Genomic DNA, 13,455 nt, shown 5'->3' with positions numbered 1-13,455 from the left:
TAATTAATTTTTTGGATTTTTAAAAAACTTTTTGCGGATTTCTTATTAATTGCAAAAAACTTTAAAATTCAATTTCTCAAAAACGTGCTACTTTGGGGCGGGTTTTTTTTTCCGGACATTCCTGTATATATTCAAGATGTTCCCCATCAAAATTCAGGGTGGACAAGTGTGGACATTTTTAGAAAAAGTAAATATTGTGAATATTATTTTCTGAAAATTTTTAATTTTTTCACAAATTGTGAAATTCGAACATTAATTTTTGGTGTCGATGAAAGTCCAATGTCAGTTACTTACCGGATGATATAATATATATATGATGTTCACCGAAAAAATGAAAGAAAAATTTTTAAAAATGACCATTTTGTGACAATTTTAAGATCTCCTTGAAAACTCTAAAATTTCTAGTAAATTTTTGCCCACAAACAACCGGCATAACAAGCTCACAAAAAGAGTAAAAATTTACAAAATCATAAAAAATGGGTTTACCTTGTTCAGTATGCTTATAACAATCAAGATAAAGTTAAAAAACATCAAAAAAAATTTTAAAAATTAATAGGGTTTTTGCCGTTTTTTCGTATCTGTGAGGCACTGTGCAACGGTGTGAGTACGAGTGTAAGCGTTGTTGCAACTCTCCAACTGTGCAAGGAGATTTAGGAAAACTTTTTTGGACAAATTGTAGAAACCACTTTTAGCATAAAAATTTCTTAAAATATCACTCTAAACATCTTTGACATGGAAAATACTCCAACATCCAGAGGTTGCGGAATGTGGGATGAATGAGTAAGGATGAAAATTAATATTATATTGTTTCATTTAACACTTAAAGGCTATTTATAATGACACGTGTGTATTATGGCCATCCGAGATTAAAATATGATGACCACCTTTTTTTTTGAATGTAAGGAATTAACATTTTATTGAGCCATTGCAAAAATGGATTACTTTTCGTCCAACCAGATGGTGATGTTGTATGAAGTGTGTTTGGTGGGCCTCCTTTAATTCAATCATTAATTGAATAAGAAGAGTTGATTCTTTAATTTGTAAACAACAAATCTTTAGGATTAGCTCTAAAAAATAAATGTTTTCATAGTCACCCCTAAAGATCTTTTAACATTTACCCTATATTTCCCCAATATTTTGTAAAAAAATTTTTCCATACTTAATCAACTTGTTACTCAAAAGAAGCAAAATTATACAAAAAATCTTGTTCAGAGCTGAAAGAAGCTGCTGAATTTTAAAAGTATGTAAAATACAAAGATCTGATTTTCTCTTGCTTATTCTCTGGATTAATTATAATCACATTTACTTGTTAGTTTTTAATCTAATGCAGTAATATTTATTACGTGAGCTATATAAAAAGTGTGTTGAAGTACGAACTTTTTTTTGGGGGTGACTGGTGCAGAGTGTGGGGGAGGGGGTTGAAAAAGCCACAACCATTTTTTCGCTGTGGGGCCAGGATGAATTAAAGACGGCCCTCTCCGTACCGTAAAAATTCTTAAGGATGAAAGAGGGGGGGGGGGGATTGAGACTGTTTAGAATAGAAAATAAATATCTTGCTCAATTTACATAGCAAAACTTGCGTTGGGGGAGCGATAGGGTGAGGGTTACAGAAGTTTTCCGCACGTAATTCCCAGATTTTACTCGTTAATTTCCGCATATTTTGATATAAACTGCACATTAACTGATATAATCGATGCACTTACGCTTTATTTGACATATATCGTTAGTGTGGCAACTGCTAAAACATTTTTCAACTCATTAAAAAGAATTAAAACCATTTAAGGAACAGCGATTGCGCTCTTTATCATGTTCGCTATTACTTTACTCCTGATTCCATTCTCTACAACTTTAAATCTCTTATTCGTCGTATGAAATATACTCTTGTCGTATTTGAGTTGGTTTTTCTAATGATGCTCTTTCTCTTCTAAATAAAGTCCAAAAGCGCATTGCTAACGTAGTTGGATCTTCCAAACTTAAGCAGTTCTTCCATCGTAGTAAGGTTGCATTTCTTTTAAATATATACTATCATGATTATTTTTCAAATCTCTAATTCATTCAGTAAATTAGCATCTTTTTAATCTGTTCCTTCATGCTTTAAATTCTTTTATTGGTTTAGTTTTCCCCCGCATTTTAATGCTTTGGAACTTCTTCTTATCTTCATGCTTTCATGACTCATACAACCTTCAACTTTTAAAGTCTTCTGTCAACTGTTTCCTTGCTCTTTAACACTATTCTTTGTTTTCTAGTAACTATTAACTTAACAGTAGTCGCTTTCAGCCTTGTTGGGAATGAACTACTATAAAAAAAGACTGTTTATCTGTGTTAAACCTATTAGCTGTTAAGCAGAAATAGCAGATCCATTAAATTGTAGACCGATTTGCTGATATGAAGGCAAGAAAGGAAAATAATTTTATTATATTTTCAACATAATAGGTTTACATATTGTAACACGCTGGTTTTTATGTCATTAAACGAAAGCTATGTTTAAGAATAAGGTTCTTGTTTTCAACTATTTTTTTTTAAGTTATAGAGAGGAAGGTGGAAGGAATGGGGGTTGGCACAGAGAAGTAATAGGCTAGTAGGGGATCGGATTATAATTTTGCAACATTTGTCGATATATATATTTGTGTGTGTGTGAGGTGTGTGACGACATTTGCCAACTGACTGTGTAAATTTGCCGACTAAATGAACAAAAAAAGTGGGGTGTGTGACATCAATTAATATTTTGTTCATTTAGTCGGCAAAATTAGATAGTCAGTTGGCAAATGTCGTCTAGGCAGTCAGCAAATTTCAAAAAAATCCCAATATATATATATTTTTTTTTTATTTATAAATATATATATATACATATATTTTATAATTATATATACATATATATATATATATATATATATATATATATATATATATATATTTTTTTTTTTTTTTTTTAATGCAGGCATTCAACAAGAGCGGTGCGATTTTACCACAAGGAAAATTAAAAAAAAAAACATTTGGATTTGTACATTTGGAAAAATATACAATTTTAATCTAAAGAAAAATTTATTTCTATTACCACGTATATATACTATAGCAGTAACACAGAAATAAAAAAAAATGTTAAAAGAAATGTTTAAAAAATTCAAAAAAGAAACTGAAGAAATGTTTCGCAAGCAGGAGAAAACTGCTATTGATATCATTAGCGCTAATATAAAAATAATTAACGACAGATTGGACAAAGCAGAGTTAAAAATCAACGTGAATGCAAACAAAATTAAAGAACTTACAAAGGAGTTGGAAGATATTAAGGATAGTCTAAACTATAACGAAGAACTAGTTGACAAAAAAATTCATAACAACAATAAACAACTGGATAGAAAATTCGAACATACTAATATAGAAAAATTTATGAAAGAAAAGCAACGAAACCTGGAAGATAGATCAAAAAGAAATAACCTACGAATCGATGGAATTGATGAAAATGGACAAGAAACATGAGGATACTCTGAAGAAAAAGTTCACACATTCTTCTGGCAATAACTTGGACTGAAAAGTACCGAAATTGAACGTGCCCACCGCACTGGATTAAAGAAAGATGGACGACGGAGGACGATAGTACTTAACTTGCAGAAATACTAAGACAAAATAAGAATCTTGAAAGAATCTCATCGACTAAAAGGCACGAATTCCTTCATTAACGAAGACTTTACTTGTGAGACCGTTCGGAAAAATTTATTTGCGGAATTTAAACAAAGGAGCTCAACTGACGAAAATGTAACTGTAAGATATGACAAAGTTATTTATCTTAACAATAATTCTAAAATCTTAACAAATAACTAGCACTCTTAAAAAGAAATCCTTTGTTGTTGTTGTTTTTTCCAGTTATTATCATGGCCATGACTAATAACTTTGAATCCCTTTTTTTAAATTTATATGAAACAAATCTCTTTTCTTCAGAAGAAAACCTAGATCCTGAAAATAATTTTTATTGCGGTATTTTATCCGATTGTTCGCATCGTTTTCCTAGCCAACTAGAAGGGTTTCGGTTTAAGAATGCTCGCGAAAAAAATAATAATCAAATTTTAATTTTCCACCTCAATATAAGAAGTTTGATATGCAACTTTGAAAAACTTGTCAATCTATTAGAAGAAACTAAACACATTTTTAATATAATTTGTTTAACTGAAACTTGGATCACAGTAGATGAAATAAGTAGTTATTTTGATATTCTTCATTTTAATATAATTTCTCTGGAGAGAAAAACAAATAAGCGCGGCGGTGGAGTATTAATTTATGCTCACGAAAATTTTGAGTATTGCTTTAGGAATGATTTCAGCGTTTCTGACTGCTATAAAGAAATTGTAACTATTGAAATTACAAACAATCAAACTAAAAACATTTTACTAAGCTGTTGTTATCGGCCACCTGACGGCGTGAACGAAAACCTGAGCATGCTCTTACAACAAATCATTAAAAACGAACTAATGATAAAGAAGAAAACTATAAAGTCGGAGACTTAAATATGAACTATTTTCTCTATAATGACGACCATAAAATTAAGAATTTTTATGATGCAATTTTTGAAACAGGGTCAGTTACTTTAATAAATCGACCCACTTGAGTAACAATAAACACAGCAACTCTTATAGATAATATTATAACTACTGATATTTTCAATAATATACAAATAGGTATCAAAACTGACATATCAGATCATTTTCTTATATTCCTAAAGCTTAATAAAATAAACCCAGAAAGAAACATTAATACCAAAAAAGCAATACGAAAATGCATTTATTATAAGACTAATATTAAATTATTTAATGACCAACTATCATTAGGGGAGACGGGGGCGCATTGATCGCCGTAGCAGTGTTTTGAAAATTGCGCAGAACCTGAAAGAGATGTAAAAACTTATTAACTACGAAACACATGTAGAACTATCTGGCTTTTGGAATATATAAATATTTTGATTTAAAAAAATGATAAACATGAATAATTTTAACTTTTAAACAACCCTCTCAAAAGATCAATGTACCCCAAACTATGGGGTACTATGATCTCCGACTTGGGGCACATTGATCTTATATGCGTAATATTATTTAAACGTTTAACACTTCTATAACTAAATCTTGTAAATAATTTAGTCAAAGGGTAATATTGTATAACATATAATACATCTAAATTTTTTAATTATTTTTAAATATAGCAGTTAAACCCACTAGTCTAATTTTTAATTAAAAAATGTATAAATCACAGCAGCTATAAGCTACCCGCTTTATATACGTTTAAAACTTTACAACAACTTGAAATTTATAAGAACTGAAATATAAAGACTGAAATAAGAATACAACTTTTAAGTTTACAAAACTTGTTAAAAGTACAATATTTTGATTAAGAATATTTCATCATTTGTGAAAGTCAAGTTGTGAAGCAGCTTTTGGTTTACATTGTTTTTTATTCCTAAGCAAGTAATTCTTAGTTTCTTTCTTATCTTTTGTGGAGACTTTTTGTTGATTTTTGGTTTGCTTCAAAATTTTCTTTTCTTTTGACAAACGAATTTCATTTCTGACAGGAGTATCAGTCAAGATCCTTGTTTTTAACTGCCTACTTTTAACATTTTTTTTTCTGGCAGATGCTTTTGGGTAAGGTTTTAAAACCTCAGGTGAGATTATAGAAGCAACACTTGTTGACACTTTGTTTAAAATACTTGTTTCAATATTTACTATAGTTATTTCAGACTCTATGTAATTAACATGTGCTGGTATCATTTCAGATTTCATGTTGTTGACAGGAGTGATAGTAACTGTATCTGGAGCAGCTCTATCTGTAACTGATGATGGTAAATATTCGTCATCTTTGAAAATTTCAGAATTGAATGGCTCAATGCCAGCTACTCTAAATCCTGTCTGTATATTAGATGGTGAGAAAGCTTTTGTATACAGTTCTCGAACTATTGAAACAATATCATAAATGGTCATTGGTCTTGGGTGAAAACCATCCAATTATCACATGCAGAATTGTAAAACCTTTTCAATGGTCCAAAAACAGTTCTATCTAATGGCTGCAATTTATGGCTGCAATGGGGAGGAAAACTTATCATTGTAATTCCGTGTTGAATTGCAAGCTCCAAGGCTTTTAACAGAAATATGACTTTCATGACTGTCGAGAAGTAACAAAACTGGAGATTCCTGAGAACAGTTTGAATATTTAACAAAATGTTTAATCCATTCTATGAAAATTTCTGAGTTCATCCAACCAGAAGGATTTGCAAATCCCACACATCCAGGAGGTCCTTCCTTAATCATGTAATCATGAAACTTTACCCTAGGAAAAATAAATAATGGAGGAATGGAATTTCCAATAGCATTAGAGGCACAACATGCAGTTACCAATGTTCCTCATTCTGCAGATGTGATTCTTCCAACTTGTTTGCTTCCTCTACCAGCTAAAACCTTTACCGGCTTTTGAACGGTTGTTAAACCAGTTTCATCAACATTATATATACAGTTAGGATTATATTTATATCGATTTCTTACCGTTTTAAGATTTTGAAAAAACTCTCTTACAGTGTGTTTGTTAAAAGCTGTTGATCGAGCGAAGCTCGTTGCTTCAGGTGTTCGTAGAGACAACTCTGGTTGTCTTTTCATAAAACCTTGCAACCAATCAATGCCTGCAATTTTATTTTTGATCCATGATGATGGGCATATCTTATTGTTTTTTAAAGCAAATTCATATGCCAATAATCGCGTTGACCTAGTTGAAAGGCCATAGTTCATTTTTGATGCAATTAGTAAATAACTTGATAAACTTTTTTCATCTTCTGCTGTAAAAACTTGTCTATTGTTGTAGTTAGGCTTGAAAACTTCATTTGGATTAAGCCTCTTTTTACGACAATATCTTTTTAAAGTCATTCTATCTATGTTAAACTGACGTGCTACAACATTCAGTTGTGTTCCTTCTAAAACTTTATTAACAGCTACTTTCATTGTTTCACTTGGTATAGCAACTTTATTTGTTTTTTTAATTCTATTTCTAACCATTTTAAGATCTGTAAAAAAATATATCAATAAAAACATATGTTTTTAATAAATGCTAATATTTAACATAATAATATTATGTTAAATATTTTTTAATTATTATGTTAAATATTATTCTTTTGATATTATAAAATAATAGTATTATTATTACCAGCTTATAACATAAGTAGATTTAAAAAATGAAATGCTAAAAGCTATTGTTTGTTTATATATAGTTTTTTTTTAAATTATAAATACAATTCCATTCGTTTAACTGGGGCACTTCGTCTTCTATGGGGCACTTTGATCCTCCGATCAATGGGCCCCGCATAGTCAAAGATCAATGTACCCCAATAGGTATAGGTAACATATTGATAGCAATATCTACTGTATAAATTGCAGCCAAATAAAAATTATATATTATATTATACACCTAACACTTACAAATTTAAAATAAAATTGTTGTTAACCCATACAGACATCTAAATAAAAATATATTTGAATTATAGTACGATTTAAAAAAATCACTTTTTATGACGAAAAACAATATTTTCTTTATTTTTTTTGACGCTGATAACCTTATAAAAAAATATTACGAATAATCAATTAGGGAAGCATAATGGTTAATTAAATTGCAACCTCACTTCTAGTAAGGCAAAAATGAACGAGTAAAAGCCAAAAGATCATACTGCCTTGGCGATCAATGCGCCCCCATCTACCCTACTGCATTGGAAAAACATAAATTTTGATGATAACGCAAATAATATTTATGAAACTTTTTTCAAAACATTTTTTCTGTTTATGAAGTTAATTTCTCAATAGTAGAAAAAACAATAACAACTAAGAATATCAATACACCCTGGATTACTAAAGATTTTAAAAAATTATCCAGAATAAAACAAAAGTTATATATAAATTTTTTAAAGACAAAAACAGCTTCAAGCGAAAAAATTTATAAGAACTACAAAAACCTATTTGAAAAAATTTGCAAAAACCCGAAGAAAAGTTATTACTCCCAATTATTCAACACATTTAAAAACGACACAAAGCGCACGTGGCAAATAATGAAAGAAATTATTGGCAAAAAAAATCATGCTCTCCCGACAAGAAAGGTATATATGGGCCACATGTGGCCATAGTGCTTATAAGTGGATTTAAAGCGTGAAACTATATTCTAGATGTTTATCGATATATAAACTGATGATGAGTGTGGCCCACGTGGGAAACACATAATGCGGTCCACATAATTATCCCACTTAATGCGGTATACTCTTTAAATAAACACATGCTAAAATAGATGTGGTTATGATATGGGCCATTCATTATCTTGCCACATCATACCACGCTTTAAACTTTAAAATAAATTACTTCATTCCATTGTGAAAATTTTCACAATGGAATGAAGTAATTTATTTTAAAGTTTAAAATATTATTTTATGACGTCAGACGCTTATCAATTTAATATATATATTTTTTTGCTAACATGTTTAAGTGGTTTTGTAATGCAAATTTGTGTTTTTTTAGTTTATACGGTATCAACAACTTAAATAAATGTATATATATATATATATATATATATATATATATATATATATATATATATATATATATATATATATATATATATATATATATATATATATATATATATATATATATATATATATATATATATATATATATATATATATATATATATATATATATATATATATATATATATATATATATATATATATATATATATATATATATCAGAGCCGTCCTTAGAAAACGCGAGGCCTTGAGAATAACATTTTTGCGAGGCCTTCTTGAAAGTCGTTATTTTAGGCACTCTTACTGTCTAAAAAGGTAGTGTGTAGATGCAAAACACAAAATTGTTATTTTCTTGTAGGTTTATAAAGGAACTGAGTGTTTTATAAAATAATCTATAATAATAACAATAAAGTTTATTCTTCAATTTATTATAGGCAGGGCCGCCAAGAGCCGACACGCCGCCTGAGACAGCAACTCTGATTGGCCCCCTTATTTAACGAAGTTTTTCAGTATTATTGGCAAAGGAACTTTTTTTTTTTAGGTATCTCTTTCTCATTTAGCGCCCCTTGGAATGCTGCCGCCCAAGACAAACTGTCACAGTGCCTCCCCCTCTCGGCGGCCCTGATTATAGGCCTAACAATGTAAAATATATTATAAATCTTATTTTGTTCATATATGAACAAAATAAGATTTATAATTTATTTTACATTGTAAAATAAATTATAATTGAGCTAGAAAAAAAAACGAAAAAACTTTTTATTGATAAATTAAATATAAGTAATATAACATGTTATTACAAAATTATATTATTATAACTTTTTGCTTATTTCTTAATATTATAAAGTTTTGGTTGCTTGCGCTTAGGAAAGCTTAGGAGCAGGGCCGTACCGACGGGGGTGGGTGGGGGTGAACCCCCCCCCCCCCCCAGATATGCAAAATTCTGTCGGTTTTTGACGGAAAACTCGAAAATTATGGCTTCTGTCGGTTAAAACTGAAATATGGCTTCTAAAAAAAAAAAAAAAAAATCTTGTCGGTAAATTTCGCTTTTTCCATTCCCCCCCCCCCCCCCACGTCTTTGTCGTTCGGTACGGCCCTGCTTAGGAGACCTTGCTAAGCGCGAGGCCTGGAGCGGCTGCCTCAGGACGCACAGTGACCCAGATTAAGTTAAAAGCGGCAAAAATTATTTAACTATTAACTACATGTACATTAAGCTTATGCTATGCATCAAAATGGGGTTTTTGGGGTCAAGAATTCGAATTAGCAACTTAAATTTTTTTTTACATGCACTTATTACCCGTATAATGCACATGTACGCGTCAAAACACGCGTTAGAGGACTTTAAAATTTGTAAATAATATTTTTAGTAAAAAACTTAGCTTCCTTGACCCAAAATATAACATTATTTTATTATTACACAAACGCTCACGCACGCGTTTAAGACTTGCACACGCGTTCAACGCGCGCGAATTTGCTAAATGCGCGCAGACGCTTAACAAAGCGCGTTATGAGTCTTTAACGCAATCTATAATACAAAAATAAACAAGTCAGAATATTAAAATCTTTTTACAATTTAAATTACTAATAAGTTCACTACTTCTGGAGGCAAAGTTCTTCCTTGATAACTCCTGTGTTTTACAAATGAAATGCTTGAGATTTTTGGATCCGATCTAATCAAAAGGTAGTGCATCTGATCTTTCATTGTATTAATTCTTGATATTTTTGTCGTGTGATGTAACCTTACATTTCGGATTTGCTTGTTTAGACTTTCCTGAGCTTCCTCAGAGTATTGGGCAATTGGCAAATCAAATTGCTTTGAAATGGATCAACCATATATCAGAATTTTGTGAACACTGGGTGGCATTATATACCAACCATATTTATTAACTATAATTTTAGCTGTATCAGTACAATAAACTTCAAATTGATTACTATCGATATGGTACCCAGAGGATATTGTAATAAGGACAATGTGCATTCTCTTTATAACTTCCATATCAACCCCTGTTATTTCAGAGAAAATCGCAGAGTTCTCAAATGCTCTTCTTGAAGTATTTCCATCATTACTATTACCAAAGCCTACTTTGGGCTGGTCAACAATGAGACTCAACTTTTCTCTGAACTTTGATTTAATAAAATTCGTCTTTAAATTTACAGTTAGCTTCTCTATTTCAGTTCTGGCTTGAAACTTCTGGATTTCCATTTTATAACCTAAATGTAAGATGAATTCAAAAGATCTTATCCAACAGTGCAAATTTGAAATACCTAGTTTAAGGGCTTTCTCATTAACAGGCTTTTTTTTAACTAATTCTATATCATTCATCTCTTTGGGCTTACAACCACACACATTACAAGACTGAGTTGACTTTGTGTCAGTCAATGAATTTATTACTTTTCCATCAAACATGGTCATATCAATTTTAAAAGTAACCTTAATAGTTATTACTGCACCAGCAATATTCAAATCTTTTGAGAAGGGTTTTAACTGATTCATTTGAGTTTGAAGATCAGCTTCTTCTTCTTTGCACAACTCTGATGTCTCTTTTTTATATTGCAGGTGAAGAGGTCTACAAAAATGGCAGCTAGAACTTTTAGAATTTTTCCACAAGTCAATGTTTTCAACTTTAAACAGAAGAGGTACAATAGCTGTGCTAAACAGGCTATCTTCTTGCTTTAATTCTTTAGTAAAATTAAGGCTATCAAATTTTTGTTGGTAAATACTTTGACTTGAAGCTCCATCAAACCCAATTTTCACATACAAAATTCCATTCATCTCAACTTTACAACTTTCCTTTAAATCAATCATATCTATAATCCTAGTAACTGTATGATTTAGCATACTTTGTAATGAGCATTTTGCTGACATTTCATTAAATTGAATACCTTCAGGATAACATTTCAGCTTTTCTTCCCCAAGTTTATTAAGACTAGGATATATTTTTACATTGTGAGAAAGAGCTGAATTTCTCAACATTTGGTATTGTGAATCACTAAAGTCAGTTTGCGTTTTCAGAGCAAGAGCCTCCTCTAGTTTCATAGTTGTTGGAGTCAAGGAATCAATACTTCTTCTCATCTGGGCTACATCAACACATTTAGAAGTTCTCTTCAAAATATAAGCTGAATCGTTTTCTTCTGCTGATTTAGCACTCTTTGATGCAGCAAGAGATAGAGCTACATGGTGTTCATTAGCTAAATCTGCAATCTTTGCTCTTTTACTTCTTTCACAAAGATCTCCCCATTCCTTAATTGGTCTTCCAGGTCTAGGATGAAAAGACACACTATAATTAATGAGATTTTTTCCGAGCCAATTATTTTCGAACTTTAAAAGCATTTCATAGTTTCTACAATATTTTTTAAGCTTATTTTTCACTTTCGAAATAAAAATCTGTACAATTCTATTTAGTTCACCAAGTTTATCTTTAGGAATTATTTCGGATTTTTTGATAAATTCACCTTCAGTAAGATTTTTGTAAATTTTATTTTAGTAATTATAAGTTTGCTGTTAAGTAGAATAATTATAATTGAAGATCATTAAATTTAAATATGCATAAATGTAATTAAACTAGAATTTTTTTAAAAATTGTTTATGTTGATATACTAATAATATATTTTAAATATATTTTGTTGAGTTATATCAGGAGTTCTTGCCAATCCCATACACCAAAAATTCCACTAACACCCTTACACCAATCACACAGTCAATTGAATACCGATTGTCCTCCATTGAAAATTTACTTAAAGGTGAAAAATCTTTTAAAGTACATATATTAATTTGTCTATCTTTTAAATACTTATAACAGTTCGATTTGATTAGATTTAGTAAAATCTGTAACGTCTGCGACAAAAGAGATTAAACATTTGATAGAGCGTATGCCAATTGGTCATACTGAAGAAAGTTTATTTACGAAATCAAGCAGCATAGAAGAGTTAGATGCTGTTTTGTTGCAATGCCAGGATGAAGAAATGGCCTCACTTTTTGCAAGTTTTACTTAAATATTATTGAAAAACTTTTTAATAAAAACTCCGGTTGCATCCATTGAAAAATTAAAAATTCGAATATTTAACCTTTTTTTATATAATACAATTTTTTATATAATTTGAATTCATATATAAATTTTATTTTTTAGTAATCACTTATATATATTTATGTATGTGTTTATACACCTTTGTGTACTTTTAAATTGTTTACTTTCTTTTTCTGAATGTAGATTAACTGGCTAGCAACAGCAGGTGGAAAGTATATATCTGATATGGTACGAAACATTTTGAATGTTTTCATGACTGATGAGTTACAGATGAGTTGTTGTCGTTCTGGGAAACGCTCAAACAAATATTCAATTGAGGCTTTTGTAAAGTTTATTGCAAGTAAGCAAAGTAGCTATTCCGTTAGAGTTAACCGTTTGTCAAGTACAAGTACTTATTGATAAAGTTGACATTAACCCTTAATAAATTAATTAATTTTTTGTATAATCGAAATAATAAATAATAATAAACTAATTTTAGTTGCTGTTCGAAGGCATTGCAAAAATGCTACAGATAAAGATGTCAATGAAGCCATCACCGCTTCACTGCATAACTCAGCAGATCGTGGTGGTAGACGTATGCATCGAGAGAAGAATGAATAAATAAATTTAATCAAAAATTTAATGTAAATAAATAAAATGTTTGTAAATAAATTTATAACAAAAAGCTCGACGCATATTATGTTTCATATATATATATATATATATATATATATATATATATATATAGATATAGATATATATACATATATCCGCCTTCATGTAAAAAGTTAGTGTACTTTCGTTCTGAAAGTGGTTTTGAGCGATATAAGTATTGTTGCCACACGTGGGCCACTCCAACGCCATCCCATAATGAGGAGTGGTAAATATATGGCTAATATATACTTCCCACACGTGGGCCA

At 30.2% G+C, this 13,455-nt stretch overlaps 1 protein-coding gene across 1 annotated transcript; it reads left to right on the top strand.

Annotated features, from left to right (window-relative positions):
* Positions 1-12,035: 12,035 nt before the first annotated feature.
* Positions 12,036-13,156, top strand: LOC136082579 (uncharacterized). The gene is made up of 4 exons (XM_065801995.1): positions 12,036-12,272; positions 12,346-12,509; positions 12,740-12,896; positions 13,035-13,156. The coding sequence occupies exons 2-4, from the start codon at positions 12,402-12,404 to the stop codon at positions 13,154-13,156; spliced, it is 387 nt and encodes a 128-aa protein (XP_065658067.1). The 5' UTR covers positions 12,036-12,272; positions 12,346-12,401.
* The last annotated feature ends 299 nt before the right edge of the window (positions 13,157-13,455 follow it).

Source organism: Hydra vulgaris, chromosome 07 (assembly GCF_038396675.1).
Source record: "Hydra vulgaris chromosome 07, alternate assembly HydraT2T_AEP".
Classification (NCBI taxonomy): Eukaryota; Metazoa; Cnidaria; class Hydrozoa; order Anthoathecata; family Hydridae; genus Hydra; species Hydra vulgaris.
The sequence above is the reverse complement of the archived record's forward strand: the minus strand, read 5'-3'. Positions and strand labels throughout refer to the sequence as shown.

Coding starts and splice junctions, on each gene's coding strand:
- LOC136082579 (XM_065801995.1), top strand. CDS start 12,402: ATGCCAATTGGTCATACTGAAGAAAGTTTATTTACGAAATCAAGCAGC. Junction 12,510..12,739: donor AAGAAATGGCCTCACTTTTT/GCAAGTTTTACT, acceptor TTCTGAATGTAG/ATTAACTGGCTAGCAACAGC. Junction 12,897..13,034: donor TTTTGTAAAGTTTATTGCAA/GTAAGCAAAGTA, acceptor AACTAATTTTAG/TTGCTGTTCGAAGGCATTGC.